The sequence below is a fragment of the Chiloscyllium plagiosum genome, unplaced genomic scaffold (assembly GCF_037043375.1).
Source record: "Chiloscyllium plagiosum isolate Xiang-an unplaced genomic scaffold, Cpla_swu_hap1 HiC_scaffold_50, whole genome shotgun sequence".
Taxonomy (NCBI): Eukaryota; Metazoa; Chordata; class Chondrichthyes; order Orectolobiformes; family Hemiscylliidae; genus Chiloscyllium; species Chiloscyllium plagiosum.
This window is the reverse complement of record NW_028270188.1, coordinates 49599487-49626782: the sequence shown is the minus strand read 5'-3', so window position 1 is coordinate 49626782 and position 27296 is coordinate 49599487. Positions and strand designations below refer to the sequence as shown.

The following is a 27296-nucleotide window of genomic DNA, read 5'->3' as shown; positions in this document are numbered from 1 at the left end:
TTGAACAAATAATGAACTTTATTATACATTAGAACTGTAATATGTTCTACAATATACGCACAATTCATATTTAACACCCAGAATTAACATGATAAATATGACAATAGACTGTGCCTGAACACTGCACAGTGCAAATCAAATAGCAAATGTAATCAAAGCAGATCTCACAGATTTCTCACCCAGATACTAAAGACATGATGGTTCATCAAATCCAGTTTTCTAAGAGATTACAATTCTTTTGCTAAGCTGTCCCTCTCACAAGTCGCTGTGTTGTGGACTGTCTCAACGACTGCTCCTGTTCTGGTTGATCACCTTCCTTTCCTAGACCTGAGCTCCCCCGGACTCCGAAATTGCAGGTCAGCACTCACTCGCAAGCATAACTCCAGCCCTCCACCAATAGTTTGAATCAGTCTTATCCCTGAGCTCTACTACCCCTCTCCACCATGCCCAGCCCAAGTTCCAATCTTGCTCAGCTATATTCAAGCAAATACTGCTTGAAACCCTACTCTCTCAGGTATGCTGAACCCTTAATTCTCCTGAGTCCTTCAAGGCTATCCCCCAACGCAAAGACAATGACCTTCCCACTTTCTCAGCTCTGCAGAAAATTAGCTATTTCTTTCTGAAGTATATTCAATTACTTGCCTTTCACACATTTCTAAGGATGTTGAGATTGTACAGGGCGTTGGTGAGGCCTCCTCTGGAGTACTATGTCCAGTTCTGGTCTCCCTGTTACAGGAAGGATGTCATTAAGCTGGAGAGGATTCAGAAGAGAGTTACCAGGATGTTGTCTGGACTGGAGGGTTTGAATGATAAGGTGAGGCTGGATAGGCTGAGACTTTTATCACTGGAGGGTAGGAGGTTCAGGGACAACCTTATAGAAGTTCATAACATCATGAGGGGCATGGATAAGGTGAATGACAGGCATCTTTTCCCTAGGGTTGGAATTTCAAGATTGGAGGCATATTTTTAAGGTGAGAGGAGAAAGATTTTAAAAAGGCATGAGGCGCAATTTTTTTACACAGAGTGGTTTGTGTGTGGCATGAGTAAGGGTTGGATGTGGGAACAGTTACAACATTTGGATAAGTACATGAATAAAAAATGTTTGCACAGACATGGGCCAAGTGCAGGCAGGGTGGGACTAGTTTAGTTTGGGAACATGGTCAGCATGGACTGGTTGGGACAAAGGGTCTGTTTCCATGCTGTATGGAGAATCCTGCAGGTTCACCACCTGCTGAGTGAAGAAATGTTTTCTCATCTGTGTCCCAAATTGTTTCCTCTGTATCTTGAGATCCTTATTCTAGACTCTAGCAGCACCCCCCCCCCCCCCCCCCCGTCCCCGTCCCCGTCCACGAAACAAGGAAAACATCATCCCTGCATTAAGACTGCCCTTCCTTGCCTGGATTTGATATGTTTCAATGAAACCCTCTGTCATTATTCTAAACTCTGGTAAATACAGGTCCGGTCAACCCAATCTCTCATCGTATGACAACCCTATTCCAAAAGACTCCTCTCATCCTAAAATAACTGTGTCCTTTGGACTCCTCTTCCATGACCCACAGACTGTTCTGTGTGACCTATCATAAACCTTGCAATAATTCCCTCCCCGATCGCTGAACAGAATTGAGTGTTTCTAACATTTTGAGATAATGGAACTGAGTGTACCCTGGAGGTTACGTTCTCACAGTGTGCTGGAAAAGAAGTTTTAACAACATGTCTTTTCCTTCAGCAATATTAAACTTTACTTGTTAAATAAAACACAGAAATGTGGGCAGGGTAGGGAAGTGCAGCTGTAGTGCAAATGGTTCCTGTCTTGCTAACACCGGTACTTACAAACGAGATCATGTACTGTTAATTTTAAAAATCCTATGAGTGAAACGAATGGACATATTATACTGCAGTGTTCCAATTTGCAGAAACATTGACTTACAAACGTACTCAGGATTGGAACCCATTTGTAACCCAGGGACCTCCTGTATGTGGATGTTGGTGGACACCCGTATGGTTCCCTTAAGACCACAAGGTGTAGTAGCAGAAGCAGCCCGTTGAGTCTGCCCCTCCATTCATGGAGATCGTGGCTGATCTGATAATCCTCAACTCCACTCTACAGCATTTTCCTTATAATCTTTGATCCCTGTACTGGGTAAAAGTCTGAAATAACATTAGGAAGCTGGAGATCCGAAACATACAATTAAACGTCTTTGATCTTGATCTCACTCTTTGTGCACCTTCTCTGCAGCCATTTCACACTATCCTTCACTTTGTTCTATTACCCTAATACACTTTGTAAAGTATGATCTGCCTGTACTGCACACAAAACAAAACTTTCACTGTACCCAGGTACATGTGACAACAATGAATCAAATCAAATCAAATCAAACCTTGACCTTGAATATACTTAACAACCCAGCCTCTGCAGTCATCTCTAAGCTGAAGAATTCCACAAATTCACTGTCTTCTGAGAAAATGAATTTCTCCTCATCTGTCCTAGAAAGGCACACCCTTATTCTGAGAGTATGCTTTCTGGACCTAGACTATCCCACAAGTGAAAGCAAGCTTTCTGCATCTACCCGATCAAATCTGATAAGAATCTTGTTTGATTCAATAAAGTCTCCTCTCATCTTCTAAACATCGGTAAGTACAGGCCAAACCCATCATCCACAAATGCCATTAGTGTCTGCAGCTTGATGACCCTCAACTCCAAGAGTTGGTGCACTGACGTCTGAGCTTCAGATGCTGTGAAGCATCAGGGAAGGGGGGGGGGCTACATTGCTGAGGCTACGTTTAGAATACTGCATACAATTCTGGTCATCCTGCTAATGGAAGGATGTTGTTAAACTAGAAAGGGTACAGAAAAATAATTTACAAGAATGTTGCCAGGACTGGAGGATTTCAGTTCTAAGGAGAGACTGGATAGAATGGGACATTTTTCTCTACAGCATTGTAGGTTGAAGGGGTGACTTTATAGGCTGTGAGGGGGGTGTCCTCAAAGCATTTCCTCTGCCCTCAGAACTGGTCATTACATGAAGTGGGAGCTTACATGTTGGAGGTGAAATATTAGCCTGGATAAAAGGATTGGCTAACAAACAAGAAATAGAAAGTTGGGATGAGTAGGTGATTTTCAGATTGGAAAACTGTAACTAGTGGAATATTGTGTTCAGTTCCGGTCTTCCTGCTTTGGAAATATGTTGTTAAATTTGAAAGTGTGCAGAAAAGATTTACAAGAATGTTGCCAGGGTTGGAGGGTTTGACCGAGAGAGACAGAGACTGAATAGGCTGAGGTTATTTTCCCTGGAGAGTCAGAGGCTGAGGGGTGACCTTATACAGGTTTATAAAATCATGAGGGGCATGGATAGGGTGAAGAGCAGAGGTCTTTTACCCAGGGTAAGGGAGTCCAAAACAAGAGGGCATGGGTTTAAGGTGAGGGGGCAGAAGATATAAAAGGGACCTGAGGGGCAACGTTTTCACAGAGGGTGGTGCATGTATGGAATAAGCTGCCAGAGGAAGTGATGGAGGCTGGTACAATTACAACATTTAAAAGGCTCATTAAGCAAGATTAAATTAGGATATCTGATCAGCATAGATGAGTTGGACCAAAGGGTCTGTTTCTGTGCTGTACGTCTCTATGACTCTCTATGAGTGCCACAGGGATCTGTAAGGGGGCCACAACCTCTTACAGTCTACACAGCAAGATCCCATAAGAATGCATGCTCGGTCAGCTTTTCTTTCGTGGTATTAATGGGAATGCTGGCCAGGGTGTAGGAAGCACTCCACCCCACCACCACCACTCTTCAGTAGTTGTCTGGGGTATTTACCCGAGAGCCTGCAGTCTGGATGATGAAACCAACCATACTATCACCACAATTGCTAATGATATAAAGATAGGTAGGAAATCAAGCCATGAGGAGGATACAAGAGGTTTGTTAAGGCAAGTGAACAAAAATTGGACAAATGGAGTATGATGTGGGAGAATGTGAGGCTGCCCACTTTGGCAGGGAGAAAGGAAGAGCAGAATATTGTTTAAATAGAGAGAAAGTAGAGCATGTTACAGTACAAAAGAACCTGGGTTTCCTCATACACAAATCACAAGGCAGAAGGAATATTGGCTTTTATTGCAAGGGGCGGAGCTCAAAACAAAGTCTTGCTACAACCGCACAGGCTATTGGTGAGATTCTGCATGGAGTACTGTTACAGCTTCACCCTCCTTGCTTAAGAAAATACTCTCTCACATTGGAAGAAGATTCACTCAGCTGATTGCTGGGCTGAAGGGTTTGTCACATGAAGAAAGGTTGAGCAGGTTGTCCCTCCCTGCATTACAGTTAAGAAGAATGGAAGTTAATCTTATTGAAATGGAAGATTCTGAGGCAGAGGACTTGGTGCTGAGGGATTTTTCTCATGAACGACGAGGACTCTAAACACCAGAGGGCATCATTTGAAAAGAAGAGGTCACCTACTAAAGGAGGATATTTTTTCTCTCTCTTTGTTAGCCGTTAGAATTCTCTCACCCAGCGGAGGTTAGGTCACTAAATATATTCAGAGCTGAATTAGATTGAGTTTTGATTGATGAGGGTGTAAACATTGATGTGCTGCAAACAGGAAAGAGAATTTGAAGCCACAAACAGACCAGTCACGACCTTACCAAATGATGTAGCAGGTTGGAGAGGCTGAGTGACCCACTCCCACTTATATTCCCTACATCCTTATGTGTTTTGGCCAGGCACTGTCATGTGATCAGATAATACAAGCTGTTACTAGTGAAAAAAGTTAAGCACCCAACCCTTTGGCCTGTGCATGGGGTGGTTTATCAAAAATCCTTCACGTCTCACACGGACAGAATGCAGACAAATTCTTTTGGGCAATTTGCTGGTAGGTTGGCCGTTTTTAAAAGCCCATAGCCAACATTTCCGTCCACTTAAACGTAAGCAAACGGTCAGTAAATGGTGCGTAATTGTTACACTTGGCTGTTGGAGTGTTAGCAGATGGAACAAACATTTCAGACACAGCAAAATCCCATAAGAATGCATGCTCAGTCAGCTTTTCTTTCGTGGTATTAATGGGAATGCTGGCCAGGGTGTAGGAAGCACTCCACCCCACCACCACCACTCTTCAGTAGTTGTCTGGGGTATTTACCCGAGAGGGCTCCTGGTTTGATGCCTCCTCTGACGGACAGTGTACCAACAGTGCGGCACTCTCTCGGTATGGGCACTGCCAGTGTCAATCCAGCCAGAGGAAGGAGCTCAAACCTTCTCATGAAAACTGAGTCATCCCAGTTGGCACCTAGCCTCTCTCAAAGCAAAGGCGTATCATCAGTAAAGCATTCCGTAAATAACCTTTTAACTGATCCTGCAAAAAAGGACACAAAGCAACCCAAGACTTACCACGTAGCTAAAAGGTACATGCCTTATCCCCCAGTCAGAACACTGCCTTCAGTATCATGCTGTACTCAGATCTGACTGAACACTAACTACAATCACACCGCACCCATCCAAAAAGAAATGATTAGTTAAATCTGAAGATGAGTTCAAGAATTTATTGGAATTGACAAAATCTCAAGGATGTGATTGGCGTCTTTCACTCTGCACCTGTCTGTCCCATTGTGTGTGTCTCTGTCTCTGTATGTGTCCCTCTCTGTTCCCTGTATGTGTGTCTCTCTCTATCCCTCTGTCGATATGTCTGTCTTTCACTTGATCTGTATGTCTTTGTGTGTGTTGGTGTGTGTGAGTGTGTCTCTCTCGCTCTCTCTGTGCCTCTCCCCTCTCATCATTCTTTCAGACTCACCACCTCGTGCCATCAGTCTCTGTCCTTGCGCTACTCTGAAGATATTCAGACATCACGAAAATCTGAGGACTCTGTGTAGCTGCGATGAACAGCTAATCATATCACTCAGGTATCCTTGTGAGAGGGACAGACACCTGTGAAAGTGACCCCATTCAGCATCCCTTAAATGTATTAAAATTTATCCAAAGCAGAAACTACAAACCAGAGAATCAAGACATTTAATATTTCACTTTATATATTTGAATCGCTTGAAGACATCACCAACTGAACCACAAGGTTCCCCATGCCACTTAGAAATTATACCTAGCGGCCACTGTAATGTTGGACAGATAAAGTGTATTGAAGCAGGACTCAGTGTCACGGGAGCAGCAATTCAGATGGTTTTTCCGAGTAGCATTTTGACTGCCACAGATGCGACTAAAGAAAGACCGTTTCTGTGGAAACAAGATGAGACAGTAAGGAGTCTCATTTGAAGTTTTACAGTTCTTTGTAACTTACTGTGATAATCTTTCCATCACGGCCATGATCAGGAATCACAGCCATGAGTCAGCTTCTCCTTTTGGGAATGATTTGGAGATGCCAGTGTTGGACTGGGGTGTACAAAGTTAAAAATCACACAACACCAGGTTATGGTCCAACTGGTTTAATTGGAAGCACACTAGCTTTCGGAGCGACGCTGATGATGAAGGAGCGACGCTCCGAAAGCTGGTGTGCTTCCAATTAAACCTGTTGGACTATAACTTGGTGTTGTGTGATCTTTAACTTTTTTCATTTTGGGAAGTTAGCAACGAGGATTGGAGATATCAGGATCCAACAGGACATGGTCAGCACAGGACTAGATACAGGTTAAAGCTCTCTCTGGACTGATCCACCAAACACTCATAGGACAGATCCAGTATCGGTTTAGACACAGAGTAAAGCTTCTTCTACACTGTCCCCCCATCAAACCCTCCCAGGACAGGGACAGCATGGGGTTAGATACAGAGTAAATCTCCCTCTACACTGTCTCCCATCAAACACTCCTAGGACAGGGACAGCACAGGGTTAGATACAGAGTAAACCTCTCTCTCTACACTGTCCTCCCATCAAACACTCCTAGGACAGGGACAGCACAGGGTTAGATACAGAGTGTGCTTCCAATTAAACCTGTTGGACTATAACTTGGTGTTGTGTGATCTTTAACTTTTTTCATTTTGGGAAGTTAGCAACGAGGATTGGAGATATCAGGATCCAACAGGACATGGTCAGCACAGGACTAGATACAGGTTAAAGCTCTCTCTGGACTGATCCACCAAACACTCATAGGACAGATCCAGTATCGGTTTAGACACAGAGTAAAGCTTCTTCTACACTGTCCCCCCATCAAACCCTCCCAGGACAGGGACAGCATGGGGTTAGATACAGAGTAAATCTCCCTCTACACTGTCCCCCCATCAAACACTCCTAGGACAGGGACAGCACAGGGTTAGATACAGAGTAAACCTCTCTCTCTACACTGTCCCCCCATCAAACACTCCTAGGACAGGGACAGCACAGGGTTAGATACAGAGTAAAGCTCCCTCTACACTGTCCCCCCATCAAACACTCCCAGGACAGGGACAGCACGGGGTTAGATACAGAGTAAATCTCCCTCTACACTGTCCCCCATCAAACACTCCCAGGACAGGGACAGCACGGGGATAGATACAGAGTAAAGCTCCCTCTACACTGTTCCCCCCATCAAACACTCCCAGGACAGGGACAGCACGGGGTTAGATACAGAGTAAAGCTCCCTCTACACTGTCCCCCCATCAAACACTCCCAGGACAGGGACAGCACGGGGTTAGATACAGAGTAAAGCTCTCTCTACACTGTCCCCCATCAAACACTCCCAGGACAGGGACAGCACGGGGTTAGATACAGAGTAAAGCTCCCTCTACACTGTCCCCCCATCAAACACTCCCAGGACAGGGACAGCACGGGGTTAGATACAGAATAAAGCTCCCCCTACACTGTCCCCCCATCAAACACTCCCAGGACAGGGACAGCACGGGGTTAGATACAGAGTAAAGCTCCCTCTGTCCCCACATCAAACACTCCGAGGATAGGGACAGCATGCTGTTCAAAACAGAATAAAGTTCTCTCAACATTGTCACAGCAGGAGGCGTGAGTGTATTTATACATTGTTGAGGAATGCTTCCATTTCTGTAGCCTGTTTGTCTGAATTCATGTTGGAGGCAGTCCAAATTAACTAGCGATATTGTTCTGTCTCCTAATGTGATGAGAATGGTTTTTTTTCCCCCATTGATTGAGATAGATTTGAAATGATGGCAGAGCAGCAAACACTCACTGTCTTAACACCAGGGGCGCCACCTCTTCTGATGTTCCCAAGTCTCTGCCACAATTTGTTTATCAAAGGCAGACACTAGATGACAGTACTGAGCTTTCCTACTGGCAAATCAGTGAGTACCAACTTCTACTGACAGCTGAGCTGGATTCAGCTGGCCAACTCAATGAAGCACAATGCTAGGGTTCAGCTATACATAACCATGTTGTTTAATGAGGAGTTGGGTTGTCATGTTGCTGCTGGTACAGGACATTAGTGAGGCCACTTTTGGAATACTGCATTCAATTCAGACCACCCTGCTATAGGAAGGACGTTGTGAGTCATAGAGATGTACAGCACGGAAACAGACCCTTCGGTCCAACCCGTCCGTGCTGACCAGATATTCCCAACCCAATCTAGTCCCACCTGCCAGCACCCGGCCCGTATCCCTCCAAACCCTTCCTATTCATGTACCCATCCAAATGCCTCTTAAATGCTGTAATTGTACCAGCCTCCACCATATCCTCTGGCAGCTCATTCCATACACGTACCACCCTCTGCGTGAAAACGTTGCCCCTTAGGTCTCTTTTATATCTTTCCCCTCTCATCCTAAACCTATACCCTCTAGTTCTGGACTCCCCGACCCCAGGGAAAAGATTTTGTCTATTTATCCTATCCATGCCCCTCATAATTTTGTAAACCTCTATAAGGTCACCCCTCGGCCTCCGACGCTCCAGGGAAAACAGCCCCAGCCTGTTCAGCCTCCCTTTTGCTCAAATCCTCCAACCCTGGCAACATCCTTGTCAATCTTTTCTGAACCCTTTCAAGTTTACAAAAGGTTTTGGGTGGCACGGTGGCTCAGTGGTTAGCACTGCTGCCTCACAGCGCCATAGACCTGGGTTAAATTCCCGCCTCAGGTGACTCTTTGTGTGGAGTTTGAACATTCTCCCCGTGTCTGCGTGGGTTTCCTCTGGGTGCTCAAGGTTCCTCCCACAGTCCAAAAATGTGCAGGTCAGGTGAATTGGCCATGCTAAATTGCCCGTAGTGTTAGGTGAAGGGGTAAATGTAGGGGAATGGGTCTGGGTGGGTTACGCTTCAGTGGGTTGGTGTGGACTTGTTGGGCCAAAGGGTCTGTTTCCACACTGTAAGTAATCTAATCTAATCTAAGGTCACCCCTCAGCCTCCGACGCTCCAGGGAAAACAGCCCCAGCCTGTTCAGCCTCTCCCTGTAGCCCAGATCCTCCAACCCTGGCAACATCCTTGTCAATCTTTTCTGAACCCTTTCAAGTTTCACAACATCTTTTCGATAGGAAGGAGGCCAGAATTCGATAAAGCTTGGCACTGGAAAAGGCACAGCAGGTCAGGAAGCATCTGACGAGCAAGGGAGTCGATGTGTCGGGCAGGACCCTTCTTCAGGATTGGGGACGGGGGAACAGGGTTGAGAGATAAATGGGGAAGGGGGATGGGGCAACCCGATAGGCGGGTAAAGGTAGGAGGTGATAGTGGTCGGATGATGGGAAGGGTGAAGCAGATAGATGGGAAGGAAGATGGACTGATTAGGTCAGGTCAAGTCAAGATGGCGGATCTGAATTGGAGGGTTGCATCTGGGATGAGGAGTGGGGAGGGGAGATTTGGAAACTGGTGAATTCAATGTTCGTGCCATGTGGTTGTAGGCTCCCAAGGCAGAAGATGAGATGTTCCTCCTCATCTTCCACCTTATGTAGGCAGTGGAGGAGGCCCAGAACGGATATGTCCCAAGGGACGTGGGAGGGGAAGTTGAAGTGGATGGCCACAGGAAGGTGAGGTTGGTTACTGCATATGGACCTGAACTGTTCTGCGAGTTTGCTCTTGGTGTTTCCAATGTAGAGGAGACCACATCAAGAGCACCAGATGCAGTAAATGAGGTGAGAGGATGTGCAAGTAAATCTCTGCCGCATTTGAAACAATCCTTTGGGGCCTTGGACGGAGGTGAGGGGGTGGGCAGAGAGGGAGGTGCGATGCGGGCGCAGGTTTTGCACCTCTTACAGTGGCTGGGGAAGGTGCCAGGAGTGGAGAGGGGGTTAGCGGGGAGTGTGGAACTAACGAGAGAGTCACGGAGGGAACGGTCCCTACGGAATGCAGATAGGGGTGGGGAGGGAAATATAAATTTGGTGGTCGGGTCTGACTGTAGGTGGCGAAAGTGGGGGGAGGACGCTATGCTGGATTTGGAGATTGGTGGGGTGGAATGTGAGGACCAGAAGGATTCTACCCTTTTTGGTGTTGCAGAGGGTGGGGTTTGAGGGCAGAAGTGTGGGAAATGAAGGAGATGTGATTGGGACGGGAAAATCTAGGATGTCCTGGAGAAGAATTGCTCATCCTGACAGCAAATACAGCAGAGGCGGAGGAATTGGGAGGAGGGGATCGCGACTTTGCGGGAGGTGGGGCGGGAGGATGTATAGTCAAGGTAACTGTGGGAGTCAGTGGTTTTGTAGTAGACATTGGTGTGTAGTCAGTCACCAGAGATGGAGACGGGGAGGTTCAGGAAGGGGAGGGAGGTATCGGAGATGGACAAGGTGAATTTGAGGTCAGGGTGCAAGGTGTTGGTGTGACGAATTAAACGTTTACATTGTGGCATGGTGACTAAGTGGTTAGCACTGCTGCCTCGCAGCACCACGGGCCCAGGTTCGATTCCAGCCTCGGGCGACTGTCTGTGTGGAGTTTGCACATTCTCCCCGTGTCTGTGTGAATTTCCTCCGGGTGCTCCGGTTTCCTTCCACAGTCCAAAGATATTAGGGTGGATTGGCTGTTCTAAATTGCCCATAGTGCTCAGAGATGTGCAGGTTAGGGTGGATTGACCATGCTAAATTGTCCCGTAATGTCCAAGGATGTGCAGGTTAGGTTGGATTGGCCATGGGAAATTGCCTATAGTGCTCAAGGATAATTAGGTTAGGTGCATTAGTTGGGGGAATGTAGAATAATGGGTACGGGAAAGGGTCTGGGTGGGTTACTCTTCAGAGGGTCGATGTGGACTTGTTGGGCCAAATGGCCTGTTTCCACACTGTAATGGATTCTATGAGCAGCCATACATTCATCAATGTAGCGGGGGGAATGGTGCTGGTATAACTGTGGAAGAGGGACTGTTCCACGTCTCCTATGAAGAGGCAGGCAGGGCTGGGGCCCATATGGGTACCCACAGCCACCCGTCTGGTTTGTGGGAAGTGGGAGGATCGAAAGGAGAAGTTGCTGAGGGTAAGGACCAGCTCTGCCAATCAAATGAGGGTGGAGGGGGACTGGGTTGGTCGGCGGGAGAGGAAGAAACGGAGGGTTTGGAGGCCTTCATTATGAGGGAATGCAGGCGTAGAGGGACTGAATGTCCATGGTGAAAATGAGGCGTTGGGAATGGGGGAAATTGAAAGTCGTGGAGGAGTTGGAGAGCCTGGGTGGTATCTCAAATGTAGGTGGGGAATTCCTGCACCAAGGGGGACAGCACAGAGTCAAGATAAATGGAAGGAAGTTCAGTGAGGCAGGAGCACTACAGTGTCCAGTTCTGGTCGCCACATTACCAAAAGGATGTGGACACTTTGGAGAGGGTGCAGAGAAGGTTTATGAGGATGTTGCCTGGTATGGAAGGTGCTGGCTATGAACAGAGGTTGAGTAGGTTAGGATTGTTTTCATTAGAAAAAAGGAGATTGAGGGGGGACCTGACTGAGGTCTACAAAACCATGAAGGGTGAGGGATTCAATAACGAGAGGTCATGCTTTCAAGGTGAGAGGTGAAATGTTTAAGGGGAATACACGCAGCAAGTACTTTACACAGGGTGGTAGGTGCCTGGAACACATTGCCAGCAGAGGTAGTAGAGGCAGGCCCAGTAAATTCACTTAAGATGCATGAGTAGGTGGGGAGCAGAGGGCTACAGATTGCTTAGGAATTGGGCGATAGGTTTAAACAGTGGATTTGGATTGGCTCAGGGTTGGAGGGCCAAAGAGCCTGTTCCTGAGCTGTAAATTTTCTTTGTTCTTTGACAGTTAGAGACCGGGGCAGTCAGGTTTGTGGAGCTTTGGTAAGAAATAGAACCAAGGGTGGTGCAGGGTTGGGGGACGATGAGGTTGTGAGATCAGCTGGGGTGATGAGATTGTGGATGGTCTTGGAGATGATAGTTTGGTGATGACAGGTGTGATCGTGGCCAAGGGGGTCGCAGGAGGAGGTGTCAGCGTGTTAGTGCCCAGCTTCAGCGATGTAGGGTTTCGGAGCACCGATGTTGTGAAACATGAAAGGGTTCGGAAAAGATTGACAAGGATGTTGCCAGGGTTGGAGGATTTGAGCTACAGGGGGAGGCTGAACAGGCTGAGGCTGTTTTCCCTGGAGCGTCGGAGGCTGAGGGGTGACCTTATAGAGGTTTATAAATTTGTGAGGGAGTCGCATAGGGTGAATAGGTCTTTTGCCTGGGGAGTCCTGAACTGGAGAGCATAGGTTTAAGGTGAGAGGGGAAAGGGACCTGAGGGGCAATTTTTTCACACAGAGGGTGGTGTGTGTATGGAATGAGCTGCCAGAGGAAGTGGTGGAGGCTGGTACAATTACAGCATTTAAAAGGATGGGGACATGAATAGGAAGGGTTTAGAGGGACATGGGCTAACTGCTGACAAATGGGACTAGATTAATTTAGGATATCTGGTCAGCATGGATGAATTGGACCGAAGGGTCTGTTTCCGTGCAGTACCACTCTCTGACTCTATAATTGTGTGTGATAACAATGTCTTTTCTGGACTCTAACCAGTTATTTACTGAAACCATGAGTCTGTGTTGGGATGGACCAGCATCCCTTGCTGCTGTGTTCCACACAGATGGGATTGGTATCAGTGGCAGCCTGGCGCAATGATCTTGTCTGTGATGCCCGACACAGTCAGATAGCCAGCCAGCACCATTAAAAGTGCCACCTGGAGGGAGGGAACAAACAAATCACAAAAGATATATCCTTACCTTCTCGACCACACAGTCATTCCTCTGCTTTGGGTTGCTATGGGAACAGCAGTCACTCCGTATCGTCGTCAATAGCTTGGATATCGGCCTGAATCCATAAAAACAATTCAGTCAACAAACAAATCCGTTTCTAAGTATTGCCTTTCACCACGCTCCTCCCCTTGTTGAATTTTATCCTCCATCTCGCTCTCCCAACCAAGGTCACCAGGAAGTGGGAGAGAATGGCAATGCAGTTCATAAACTTTAAAAAAAACCCTGTGATACCCTGATCAAGTTAAACTGTCAGTTTATTCAATAGTGCCATCATCAGAAAGGCAAATCCCTTCACTGCTGTCCCTGTCCCTGGGGGTATTTGATGGGGGACAGTGTAGGGGGAGCTTTACTCTGTATCTAACCCAGTGCTGTCCCTGTCCCTGGGAGTGTTTGATGGGGGACAGTGTAGGGGGAGCTTTACTCTGTATCTAACCCCGTGCTGTCCCTGTCCTGGGAGTTCTGTATTTGATGGGGGGACAGTGTAGACTGAGCTTTACTCTGTATCTAACCCCGTGCTGTCCCTGTCTTGGGAGTTCTGTATTTGATGGGGGGACAGTGTAGACTGAGCTTTACTCTGTACCTAACTGTATCAGAAGTCTGATGTACAAAGAGACTTGGGAGTTCTAGTCCAGAATTCTCTCAAGGTAAACTTGCAGGTTGAGTCAGTCGTTAGGAAGGCAAATGCAATGATGGCATTTATTTTGAGAGGACTTAAATATGAAAGCAGGGATGTACATCTCAGGCTCTATAAGGCGGTGGTCAGACCTCGTTTGGAGTATTGTGTGCAGTTTTGGGCCCCGTATCTCAGGAAGGTTGTACTGCACCTGGAGCATGTTCAGAGGAGCTTCACAAGAATGGTCCCAGGAATGAAAAGCTTAATGTATGAGGAATGTTTGAGGACTCTGGGACTATACTCGATGGAGTTTAGGAGGTTGAGGGGGGATCTGATTGAAACTTACAGAATACTGAACAGCCTGGACAGAGTGGATGTTGGGAAGATGTTTCCATTGGTTGGAGAGACTAGGACCCGAGGGCACAGCCTTCGAGTAAAAGGGAAGACACTTTAGAGCAGATATAAGGAGAAACTTCTTCAGCCAGAGAGTGGGGAATCTGTGGAATTCAGTGCCACAGAAGGCAGTAGAGGCCAGGTCATTGAGGATATTTAAGACGGAGATCAATAGGTTCTGGAGTATCATGGGGATCAAGGGTTACAGGGAGAGAGTGGGAGAATGGGGTTGAGAAACTTATCAGCCGTGAGGCTGGATGGCCTTATTTCTGGTCTGATGTCATTAGGTGTCCCTGACGCTGGAAGAGTTTGATGGGGGGACAGTGAAGAGGGAGCTTTACTCTGTATCTAACCCCTGTGCTGTCCCTTTCCCTGGAAGAGTTTGATGGGGGGACAGTGAAGAGGGAGCTTTACTCTGTCTCTAACCCCTGTGCTGTCCCTTTCCCTGGAAGAGTTTGATGGGGGGACAGTGTAGAGGGAGCTTTACTCTGTATCTAACCCCTGTGCTGTCCCTTTCCCTGGAAGAGTTTGATGGCGGGACAGTGAAGAGGGAGCTTTACTCTGTATCTAACCCCGTGCTGTCCCTGTCCCTGGGAGTGTTTGATGGGGGGACAGTGAAGAGGGAGCTTTACTCTGTATCTAACCCCGTGCTGTCCCTTTCCCTGGGAGTGTTTGATGTGGGGACAGTGTAGAGGGAGCTTTACTCTGTATCTAACCCCGTGCTGTCCCTGTCCTGGGAGTGTTTGATGGGGGACAGTGTAGAGGGAGTTTTACTCTGTATCTAACCCCGTGCTGTCCCTGTCCTGGGAGTGTTTGATGGGGGGACAGTGTAGCGGGAGCTTTACTATGTATCTAACCCCGTGCTGTCCCTGTCCTGGGAGTGTTTGATGGGGGGACAGTGTAGAGAGAGCTTTACTCTGTATCTAACCCCGTGCTGTCCCTGTCCTGGGAGTGTTTGATGGGGGGACAGTGTAGCGGGAGCTTTACTCTGTATCTAACCCTGTGCTGTCCCTGTCCCTGGGGAGTGTTTGATGGGGGAACAGTGTAGAGAGAGCTTTACTCTGTATCTAACCCCGTGCTGTCCCTGTCCCTGGGAGTGTTTGATGGGGGAACAGTGTATTGGGAGCTTTACCCTGTATCTAGCCCCGTGCTGTTCCTGTCCCCAGGGTGCTTAATAGGAGGGACAGTGTAGAGGAAGCTTTACTCTGTATCTAACCCTTACATAGGAACACTTGGTGGTGACCGTGGGGGAAGCAGCAGGTCAAGGTTCAGAACTGAAACTCAAAACAAAGTCTCTCAAGACCTTCTCAAACAGCTTTTTCACTCACCTTTTAGAGTCATAGAATCATCGAGATGTACAGCATGGAAACAGACCCTTCGGCCCAACCCGTCCATGCCGACCAGATATCCCCAACCCAATCCAGTCCCACCTGCCAGCACCCGGCCCATATCCCTCCAAACCCTTCCTATTCATATACCCATCCAATGCCTCTTAAATGCTGTAATTGTACCAGCCTCCACCACATCCTCTGGCAGCTCATTCCATACACGTACCACCCTCTGCGTGAAAATGTTGCCCCTTTGGTCTCTTTTATATCTTTCCCCTCTCACCCTAAACCTATGCCCCTCGAGTTCTGGACTCCCCGACCCCAGGGAAAAGACTTTGTCTATTTATCCTATCCATGCCCCCTCACCTTTTGGTCAGCAATTTTAAATGATTCTGACACAGTGTGAGCAGAGCATTGTCTGTCACATTTACCAGGCTGATGGTTGTTATCTCGTGGTCATACTTGGGGTACGCAGCAATATTTTTGAAGCAGGTGAACAATTCATCTTCTTTCTTCCAGCAGCAATGATCGTCTGAGTTGCTTGAGGATAACTTGCTGTCACAGTATTCCAGCAACATCTGCTTCCACTGCAAGAGTTGAATGGAATTGACTTTATTGTCACGTACTACGCACATGAATACAGTGAAAAGAATCATAGAAACCCCTACAACCCTAAAGCAGGCTATTCCAATCTGAAGAGCACTTGCATCTCAAACGCAACTGCTACCTCTTTTGGAGGTGGACGTGAGAGTAGGTCATCTGTCTGTGGTTACAGACCCTCCGAAATCGGATGGGAAATGTGTGACCTCAGACACTGTCAGCAGCGACCTACTCACTGGGCTTCAGACTATGCACCCAGACATGTGACTCTCCCTCAGTCCCAAACAAACCAAACCCTACATCCAAGGTGAACTCAGTACAGAGCGAGGAGGAGAAGGTCAGGCAGTGATCCACAGGGCTTGAAATACCCGTCGTAGCTAGAGCTCTGAAAATTGGCTTCATCAATCTGAAATCAAAAGCTAGCCATCAGTAATGGCGGGCAGGCAATCAGCTGTCCTCAGCACTGACCCTCCGACAGTGCCCACTCCCTCAGTGCTGACCCTCCAACAGTGCGGCGCTCCCTCAGCACTGACCCTCCGACAGTGCGGCGGTCCCTCAGCACTGACCCTCAGACAGTGCCCACTCCCTCAGTGCTGACCCTCCGACAGTGCGGCGCCCCCTCAGCACTGACCCTCCGACAGTGCGGCGCTCCCTCAGCACTGACCCTCCGATAGTGCCCACTCCCTCAGTGCTGACCCTCCGACAGTGCGGCACCCCCTCAGCACTGACCCTCCGACAGTGCGGCGCTCCCTCAGCACTGACCCTCCGATAGTGCCCACTCCCTCAGTGCTGACCCTCTGACAGTGCGGCGCTCCCTCAGCACTGACCCTCCGACAGTGCGGCGCTCCCTCAGCACTGACCCTCCGACATTGCGGCGCTCCCTCAGTGCTGACCCTCCGACAGTGCGGCGCTCCCTCAGCACTGACCCTCCAGCAGTGCCCACTCCCTCAGTGACGGCAGTGGAAATGTGGACTGGGCCTTTGCGTTGGAGCCTGTGAACTGGATTTAGAACGTATCTCCTTGTGGCCAGGTGAACAATAAGGAGACGGTGGTAACCACTGGAACCAACTGCTGAGTTGTTCCCCAGCTGAGGCTGTCTAAGGGGAAACTCCCTGTCCCTGAGTTGCTTACCTGTTTGTGCACACATGCCAACTTGTTGTGCTCAATGCAGCATTTCTCGTAGCTGGTCTCGAGCCCATCAATTGCCTTGGCCTGACGAGTCAGCTGACTGTAGCTGGACAATGGCAGGGACCCGCTCGAATATCGTGGCCGGATCTTTCTCAGGCTGCAGATGTTGTGGATATTCTCTCTATTGGGCTCTCCGGGAGGGAATATGACGTTTGGCAATGACATGGTTAACATGGTGGCATCATCGCGACCAACGAGGCTATGCCTGTTCCTTCCCTGCCGAGTGTCATCGGTGTAGCGGTGGCTCTGGGCATCATTCTCAAAGCAATTGAATCGTTCATGCTGCACCCTGGTGCAGCAATGATACTGCGTGCTTTTGACTGACTGCTCCATCATGCAGAAGTTATTCAGTTCTCTCTTCCACTGTTGGGAGAGATTAGACAGCACTAAAACAGCCCCGACACCAACAGGCCCTTCGACAGAGCCAGACGTCACAGTATCAAAAGTGCACCAGCTAACGATGACTGACAGACAACTGCCAGCCTTTGTTTAAATTACAAATCAGAGAAAGTGAGGAGTGCAGATGCTGGGGAGGCAGAGTCGAAACGAGTGGCACTGGAAATGTATAGCAGGTCAGGCAGAATCTGAGCAGAATCGACATTTCAGGCATAAGCCCTTTGTCAGGAATGTGAGGCGTGCGGGCCTGAGAGATAAATAGGAGGGGGAGGGGAAGGTAGCTGGGAGGACGATAGGTAGATGCAGTTGGTGCGGGGGCGTTGATGGTAATAGGTCAGAGTGGAGGATGGAGCAGATAGGTGGGAAGGAAGGTGGACAGGTAGGACAGTTCACAAGAGCGGTGCAGAGTTGGAGGGTTGGATCTGGGATGAAGTGGAAGGAGGGGAGAGTAGGAAACTGGAGAAGTCAACGTTGATGCTATGTGGTTAGAGGGTCCCAAGGGGGAAGATGAGATGTTCTTCCTCCAGGCGTCAGGCAGTGTGGATTTGGCGGTGGAGGAGGCCCAGGATTTGCATGTCCTTGGCGGAGTGGGAGGGGGAGTTGAAGTTTTCAGCCACAGAGTGGAGGGGTTGGTGGGTGTGTGTGTCCCAGAGATATTCCCTGAAATGCTCCACAACAGTCCAGAATTGGTGGTGGTGACAGAGACAGGGAGGGGTGTAGGGGCTGGAGGGGGTGACAGAGATAGGGAGGGGTGTAGGGGCTAGAGGGGGTGAAAGATACAGGGAGGGGTGTAGGGACTGGAGGGGGTGGCAGAGATAGGGAGGGGTGTAGGGGCTGGAGGGGGTGACAGAGATAGGGAGGGAGTGTAGGGGCTGGAGGGGGGTGACAGAGATAGGGAGGGGGTGTAGGGGCTGGAGGGGGTGACAGAGATAGGGAGGGGGTGTAGGGGCTGGAGGGGGTGACAGAGATAGGGAGGGGGTGTAGGGGCTGGAAGGGGTGACAGAGATAGGGAGAGAGTGTAGGGGCTGGAGGGGGTGACAGAGATAGGGAGGGAGTGTAGGGGCTGGAGGGGGGTGACAGAGATAGGGAGGGGGTGTAGGGGCTGGAGGGGGTGACAGAGATAGGGAGGGGATGTAGGGGCTGCAGGGAGTCACAGAGATAGGGAGGGGGTGTAGGGGCTGGAGGGGGTGATAGAGATAGGGAGGGAGTGGAGAGGCTGGAGGGGGTGACCGAGATAGGAAGGGAGTGTAGGGGCTGGAAGGGGTGAAAGAGATAGGGAGGGGGTGTAGGGGCTGGAGGGGGTGACATAGATAGGGAGGGGGTGGACAGAGATAGGGAGGGGGATGGAGGGGGCTGGAGGAGGTGACAGAGATAGGGAGGGGGTATAGGGGCTGGAGGAGGTGACAGAGATAGGGAGGGGGTGTAGGGGCTCGAGGGGGTGACAGAGATAGGGAGGGGGTGTAGGGGCTGGGGGGGTGTCAGAGATAGGGAGGGGATGTAAGGGCTGGAGGGAGTGACAGAGATAGGGAGGGGGTGGACAGAGATAGGGAGGGGGGTGTAGAGGGCTGGAGGAGGTGACAGAGACAGGGAGGGGTGTAGGGACTGGAGGAGGTGACAGAGATAGGGAGGGGGTGTAGGGGGCGGGAGGAGGTGACAGAGATAGGGAGGGGGTGTAGGGACTGGAGGGGGTGACAGAGACAGGGAGGGGTGTAGGGACTGGAGGAGGTGACAGAGACAGGGAGGGGGTGTAGGGACTGGAGGGGGTGACAGAGATAGGGAGGGGGTGTAGGGGGCTGGAAGGGGTGACAGAATTGGAGAGGGTGTCTTCAGACTGGTGGAGGTTTCAAGGATTTGGAGGGTGTCTGAACGGGTGGGGTTTGGAAATAATGATTCCTATTGAAAATAAAAACAGCGGGAGTATTAATGTCTGAGGTGGAACATGGACAGGATCTAAGAAGGTCCAACCAGGAGGTTGTTAAATCACTCACCACGCTCTCTGAGCATGACAGTCTGTGTTTCCTGTTTGGACTGCGACAACAGATCTTGTAGCCCTTCTCCATCTTCTCGATTGCTTCAATCCTTCGATGTAAGTAGCCGAACCCGGTGCTTGGGGGCTGGGTGTCACCATGTGCCTTCTTGTGCCCTTTGTAATGGCAGATGGCACCAATGTTGGCAGCACTGGGGCGCCCCAGGGGGAAGGTGACTTTGTATGTGGGGAAATGAGGGTGACGGTGCTTTGTCAGTATCGGACATGTGAGAGCATCCTTGCAACCTGCCCTGGGCTCGGGTTGATGGCCGGCATGGTGTTTATGGTGATGTTTGAAGGAAGCCTTTGCTGGGTAGATTTGCTGTTGCTGTATACTGTGGTGCCCTGTCACATCACTGTGCGACTGACTATCTTCAGCATCTATTATGCATCAAAAATATAAACATACTTTCATTGTTATGGACCACACCCCGCAAAATATTTTAAGAACATATCGTAGACCCGCATGTTTTCTTATTTTTAAGGCAATGCTGTGTTCCAGGTGCAATGCAACCGGTCAGACTATTTGACGTTAAGCAAAAACACAATTTACTCAAACACTGTAGTTAAAATACAACCAAAGAAGGAGGAACTCAAAATAACAACTCTAGTGGAAAATCTGACCAAATAATAGATACAATAACTATGACTAATTAGCTGCTCCAATATAGTAACCTCTCAGAAACACACCCCTTCGGCACAACAGCAAATTCAATAAACAGATTTTGTCTTACGTGTAATCTTGTAGTTAAGGAAGAGAACCCTAAGGCTTTGGCTGTAATCGAGAGAGGGAATATAGAGACCACGACTGCAACTGCTCAAATCTAAAGCTAAAAACTAAAAAAAAAAACTAGAAATCCTGATTCCATGACAGCTGGCCACACCCGGCCAGGCTGCTTCTATTGTTCCAACCTTTAAAAAAAAAACCAAGGCCTCATGAGCTGTATACTCTTGTGGTATTGGTAGATGTACTGCGCCTCTGCCTTACAACCTCTCTTTAAAGTAAAAACCAGGAACAAATACACCTCTTAAATTCACAGTCAAGGGGTTATGAGTATCTTTTGGATTATAATAGCACCCTGAACATGGAATCCCTACAGTGTGGAAGCAGGCCATTCGACCCGCCAAGTCCAAATCAACCCTCCAAACAGCATCCCACCTATCCCTGTAAACCTGCATTTTCCATGAAAGATTCACTTAGACTATACATCCCTGGGCACTATGGGACAATTTCCCATGGCCAATCCACACTAACCTGCACATCCCTGGGCACTATGGGCAACTTCCCATGGCCAATCCACACTAACCTACACATCCCTGGACACTATGGGGCAATTTCCCATGGCCAATCCACCCTAAACTGCACATCTTTGAATTGTGGGAGGAAACTGGAACACCCAGAGGAAACCCACATAGACACGGGGGAGAATGTGCAAACTCCACACAGACAGTCGCCTGAGGGTGGAATAGAACCTGGGCCCCTGGCACTGTGAGATAGCAGTGAGCCACCATGCCATGGTAGCATCCTTAGGTAAAACGTGTCATGGTCTCTTCCCATGTCTGTGAGCCAGACGCAAACTACAAAGGGGGATCATGTTACCTTTTCTTTTGGATGCTTTTATTAATGAAGAATTTAGTGGACAACTTTGAGAAGTGAAATTAAATACAGCACAGTAATAATAATTGCTGTTACTTGCACACGGGCAGAATTGATCTACAAGAGAGTGGTACAGTGCACAGAGCACTGGGGCTGGGAAAATTGTCCTAAGCAGATTGGTTCTGCACTCAATTTGACAGGTTTTGCATGCGTATGAGATGAAGATTGTATATCATTCTGGCAATTAGTTAAGGCCATTCCTGTACCAGAACTAACAGGACAAACATGTCAAATATGATTCCAAAGCCAAGGCCAAGAGCAAATTTCACCAGCGCGTCCACCTTACACCACTCCACTCTCTTGGCTAGTTTGTCCTGCAACCAACGCATTTAAACCAAAGAGGAGACAGGGATGCGGTGATGTTTAAAGAGGGTGTTCCAGAGATTGGCCCCCAGGCAATTCCCCAGTGGCAGAGTGATAGAAAACGGGGAAGAGGCCAGAACTGGAGGAGAGCAGAGACCTGGGGGGTGACAGAGATAGGGAGGGGATGTAGGGGCTGGAGGGGGTGACAGGGATAGGGAGGGGATGTAGGGGCTGGAGGGGGTGACAGGGATAGGGAGGGGGTGTAGGGGCTGGAGGGGGTGACAGAGATAGGTAGGGGCTGGAGGGGGTGACAGAGATAGGGAGGGGGTGTAGGGGATGGAGGGGGTGACAGAGATAGGGAGGGGGTGTCGGGGCTGGAGGGGGTGACAGAGATAGGGAGGGGGTGGAGGGGGTGACAGGGATAGGGAGGGGGTGTAGGGGCTGGAGGGGGTGACAGGGAGAGGGAGGGGATGTAGGGACTGGAGGGGGTGACAGGGATAGGGTGGGGCTGTAGGGACTGGAGGGGGTGACAGGGATAGGGAGGGGGTGTAGGGGGCTGGAGGCAGTGACAGAGATAGGGAGGGGATGTAGGGGCTGGAGGGGGTGGAAGAGATAGGAAGGGGGTGTAGGGCCTGGAGGGGGGACAGAGATAGGGAGGGGGTGTAGGGGGTGACAGGGAGAGGGAGGGGGTGTAGGGACTGGAGGGGGTGACAGGGATAGGGAGGGGGTGTAGGGGCTGGAGGGGGTGAAAGAGATAGGGAGGGGGTGTAGGGGGCTGGAGGGGGTGGCAGAGATAGGGAGGGGATGTAGGGGTTGGAGGGGCTGACAGAGATAGGGAGGGGGTGTAGGGCCTGGAGGAGTTGAAAGAGATAGGGAGGGGTGTAGGGGCTGGAGGGGGTGGAAGAGATAGGAAGGGGGTGTAGGGCCTGGAGGGGGGACAGAGATAGGGAGGGGGTGTAGGGGCTGGAGGGGGTGACAGGGATAGGGAGGGGGTGTCGTGGGTGACAGGGAGAGGGAGGGGGTGTAGGGACTGGAGGGGGTGACAGGGATAGGGAGGGGGGTGTAGGGGCTGGAGGGGGTGACAGAGATAGGGAGGGGGTGTAGGGGCTGGAGGGGGTGAAAGAGATAGGGAGGGGGTGTAGGGGGCTGGAGGGGGTGGCAGAGATAGGGAGGGGGTGTAGGGCCTGGAGGAGTTGAAAGAGATAGGGAGGGGTGTAGGGGCTGGAAGGGGTGACAGAGATAGGGAGGGAGTGTAGGGGGCTGGAGGACCTGACAGAGATAGGGAGGGGGTGTAGGGCCTGGAGGGGGTGACAGAGATAGGGAGGGGGTGTAGGGGCTGGAGGGGGTGACAGAGATAGGGAGGGGGTGTAGGAGCTGGAGGGGGTGACAGTGATAGGGAGGGATGAGGGCCATTAATTGATTTGAAAAGTAGATTGTGAATATAAATATGGAACATTGATTGAAAGTGCAGCTCACCGTGCCAAGGTGGGGGTGGTGTGAGGACAGGGCAGCTGTCTGCTTTCATTCTCAGGTTACTCGGCAGGGATGGTGCAGGGTGGGTAGAGGCAGGGGTGGTTAGCGGAGAGAGTGTTGGAATAATCAACCTCTGGGATTACCAGGTAAAGGTGCAGTGCAGTTAAATGGCTTGGAATATTAAACAGCCTTGTTCCTGTTCAATGGCTGAGTGAAACTGACAGAAATGGAGATGAACATGAATGAGTCATCGAAGGAGTAACCAGGAGAGCCGACCGCAATTATTGCAGTCCATAGAGTAAACCCGAACTCGTCAAAGCCTCTTCCCCCCCCCCACTCCACCCCGTGCACGGTGACTCTTTTCAATTTAAATCCCTCCTGCAGAAGCAGCTCCTCAGTTACTGTAACAGGTTCCTATCCTCGTGTGGAAACTGTAAATCAAGGAGTGTGGACCACACCCAGTACGGCTCTGAGCTTCATAAAGACTGGGATTTGTCACCTCAGAACAGCCTAAAGCACTTCACAACGTTTCGAGGTACAGTCAGCATTACACCCCCCCCCCCCCCCCAGGAAGGGCAGTGTGATCATTACCAGATATTCGGATTCACTTTGAAGATCTGATATCTTTGTGATCCCAGAGGCAGGGTACGCTGCTGCTAGCCGTCAGCAAGTTATTTGCCAGAGAGAACAGACTGAAAGGAGCCTCCGACAGTGCCCACTCCCTCAGCACTGACCCTCCGACAGTGCCCACTCCCTCAGCACTGACCCTCCGACAGTGCCCACTCCCTCAGCACTGACCCTCCGACAGTGCCCGCTCCCTCAGCACTGACCCTCCGACAGTGCCCGCTTCCTCAGCACTGACCCTCCGACAGTGCTCGCTCCCTCAGCACTGACCCTCCGACAGTGCCCACTCCCTCAGCACTGACCCTCCGACAGTGCCCACTCCCTCAGCACTAACCCTCCGACAGTGCCCACTCCCTCAGCACTGACCCTCCGACAGGGCCCACTCCCTCAGCACTGACCCTCCGACAGTGCCCACTCCCTCAGCACTGACCCTCCGACAGTGCCCACTCCCTCAGCACTGACCCTCCGACAGTGCCCGCTCCCTCAGCGCTGACCCTCCGACAGTGCCCACTCCCTCAGAGTTGACCCTCCGACAGTGCCCACTCCCTCAGCACTGACCCTCCAACAGTGTCCGCTCCCTCAGCACTGACCCTCTGACAGTGCCCACTCACTCAGCACTGACCCTCCGACAGTGCCCACTCCCTCAGCGCTGACCCTCCGACAGTGCCCGCTCCCTCAGCGCTGACCCTCCGACAGTGCCCACTCCCTCAGCACTGACCTGCCGACTGTGCCCACTCCCTCAGTGCTGACCCTCCGACAGTGCCCACTCCCTCAGTGCTGACCCTCCGACAGTGCCCATTCACTCAGCACTGACCCTCCAACAGTGCCCACTCCCTCAGCACTGACCTGCTGACAGTGCCCACTCCCTCAGTGCTGACCCTCCGACAGTGCCCACTCCCTCAGCACTGACCCACCGACAGTGCCCACTCCCTCAGTGCTGACCGTCCGACAGTGCAGCACTCCCTCAGCACTGAGTGTCCGACAGTGCAGCACTCCCTCAGCACTGACCCTCCGACAGTTCCCAATCCCTCAGCACAGACCCTCCGACAGTGCCCACTCTCTCAGCACTGACCCTCCAACAGGGCCCACTCCCTCAGCACTGACCCTCCGACAGTTCCCAATCCCTCAGCACAGACCCTCCGACAGTGCCCACTCTCTCAGCACTGACCCTCCAACAGGGCCCACTCCCTCAGCGCTGACCCTCTGACAGTGCCCGCTCCCTCAGCGCTGACCCTCCGACAGTGCCCTCTCCCTCAGCGTTGACCCTCCGACACTGCCTGCTCCCTCAGCGCTGACCCTCCGACAGTGCCTGCTCCCTCAGCACTGGCCCTCCGACAGTGCCCACTCACTCAGCACTGACCCTCCGACAGTGCCCACTCCCTCAGCGCTGACCCTCTGACAGTGCCCGCTCCCTCAGCGCTGACCCTCCGACAGTGCCCACTCCCTCAGCACTGACCTGCCGACAGTGCCCACTCCCTCAGCACTGACCCTCCGACAGTGCCCACTCCCTCAGCACTGACCCTCCGACAGTGCCTACTCCCTCAGCACTGACCTGCCGACAGTGCCCACGCCCTCAGCACTGACCCTCCGACAGTGCCCACTCCCTCAGCGCTGACCCTCCGACAGTGCCCACTCCCTCAGCACTGAACCACCGACAGTGCCCACTCCCTCAGCACTGAACCACCGACAGTGCCCACTCCCTCAGTGCTGACCGTCCGACAGAGCAGCACTCCCTCAGCACTGAGTGTCCGACAGTGCAGCACTCCCTCAGCACTGACCCTCCAACAGTGCCCACTCCCTCAGCACTGACCCTCTGACAGTGCAGTACTCCTTCAGCGCTGACCCTCCAACAGTGCCTGCTCCCTCAGCACTGACCCTCCGACAGCACCCGCTCACTCCGCACTGACCCTCCGAAAGTGCCCTCTCCCTCCGCACTGACCCTTTTGACGGTGCCCACTTCCTCGGCGCTGACCCTCCATCGGTGCCCACTCCCTCGGCACTGACCCTCCAACAGTGCCCTCTCCCTCAGCACTGACCCTCCAACAGTGCCCTTTCCCTCAGCACTGACCCTCTGACAGTGCCCACTCCCTTGGCACTGACCCTCCGACAGTGCCCACTCCCTCGACACTGACCCTCTGACAGTGCCCACTCCCTCAGCGCTGACCCTCCGACAGTGTCCACTCCCTCAGCGCAGACCCTCCGACAGTGCCCACTCCCTCAGCACTGACCCTCCATCAGTGCCCACTCTCTCAGCACTGACCCTCCGACAGTGCCTGCTCCCTCCGCACTGACCCTCCAACAGTGCCTGCTCCCTCCGCACTGACCCTCCAACAGTGCCTGCTCCCTCCGCACTGACCCTCCAACAGTGCCCGCTCCCTCAGCCCTGACCCTCCGACAGTGCAGCTCTCTCTAAGCACAGACCCTCCGAAACTTCGAAACTGAGATTCTCAGCCTGGATTTTCTGCTGTCGTCTTTGAAGTGGAGTTGGCACTAAAGATGTGGTCCCCACTGACAGCAATACGTGACTCCCTGTAGGTAAGCCATTGATATTAGTGCTGAGTCACCTGGGCTGGAATCGTTCAGACACCAACTGGGCTGGCGTTGTTTTCCACAGAGCAGCGAGAACTGAGGGAGACCTGACTGAGGTGCAAAATAATTGTGGAGAGCATAAATCAGGAGAAGGAGGATTTAAATGTGGAGGGTCAGGAGATTTAGAGGGGATTTGTGGAATCAATCTTTCACCCTCAGGGCGATGGGAATATGGAACTCACTGCCAGAAAGTTTGGCGGAGGCTAAAACCTTCAAGGCACTGAAAAAGATGACCACTTGAACTTACAAGGCTATGGGTAAATCGCTGGGAAAGTGGATAGGAGGAGATAGTGGGCTGAAGGTCCTCTCTACACCCTGTAAAAACTCTATACCTTTACAGAGTGCAGGTGGTAATTCTGTTAGAGTGTGGAGTTTGGTGAAATCATTTCGGATTCCAGTTCCTGATCGAAAAAGGAAAACTCTTCAGATCTTTACTACGTCTCCCCCATCCCCCCAGCAATCTTTCCCTTCTCGATCTGTAGTAAACACACCTCGTAAGTACCTCCCTTCTCATTCCTGAACAAGAGTCAGGTCAGACTCGAAATGTTAAACTCTTGAAGTTCTCTCTCTCTCTCTCTCTCTCTGTGCACAGATGTATTAGCCTCGCTGAGTTTCTCCAGCACTTTTCTGTCTTAAAACAGCTTCCTGTTAATCAATCAAGTGAATCCACGTTGGGCGTAAAATAGATGCCATTCCCCAGTCAGAACTTTCCCGGGGGGATGAGTAGACTCCCGAGATTTCAATCAGGCTTTAAGTTGACAGGTTCACAATGTCCTAGGCACCTTGCTCCCTGTACAAATCTGACAGCCATAACCAACAACATTTCTACTGTCAATGTTTCCCAGAAAATTAAAATTCGAGACACTTACGATGTTCAGTGGTGGAAGATACGAGGAGGAGGAAGTGAGCGATGAACAGATAGACCCACATTTTGCCCTCTCCGTGTTTACTTCGAGATCTTGGATTTCTCTTCAGTCCAACTGACCGTGAGAGACACAGTGGTGAGGATTTATTGTGTGTCCTACTCTCCTGACTGA

The 27296-nt window shown here is 50.7% G+C and overlaps 1 protein-coding gene across 2 annotated transcripts; it reads right to left on the bottom strand.

Annotated features, from left to right (window-relative positions):
• Positions 1-27296, bottom strand: LOC122546948 (extracellular matrix protein 1-like). 2 transcript variants are annotated; one of them, XM_087985155.1, is made up of 6 exons: positions 27129-27294; positions 19576-19994; positions 17135-17554; positions 15770-15990; positions 13037-13124; positions 1-6209 (listed from the first exon to the last, which is right to left on the bottom strand). In XM_087985155.1, exons 1-6 carry the CDS (start codon positions 27187-27189, stop codon positions 6066-6068), a joined length of 1353 nt encoding a protein of 450 aa, XP_087841281.1. In that variant the 5' UTR covers positions 27190-27294; the 3' UTR covers positions 1-6065. The 2 variants fall into 2 exon arrangements, 1 of the variants encoding a protein (XP_087841281.1); XR_015755387.1 differs by having other exon boundaries at positions 5977-6209; positions 15835-15990; positions 27129-27296.

Bases quoted from the DNA above. Each gene is read 5' to 3' on its own strand.
- LOC122546948 (XM_087985155.1), bottom strand. From the start codon at position 27,189: ATGTGGGTCTATCTGTTCATCGCTCACTTCCTCCTCCTCGTATCTTCC. The intron at 15,991-17,134 runs GTAAGCAACTCA...CAACTCTTGCAG, and splicing joins TGGCATGTGTGCACAAACAG to TGGAAGCAGATGTTGCTGGA. The intron at 13,125-15,769 runs GTGAGGGGGCAT...TTATGGATTCAG, and splicing joins TTAAAATTGCTGACCAAAAG to GCCGATATCCAAGCTATTGA.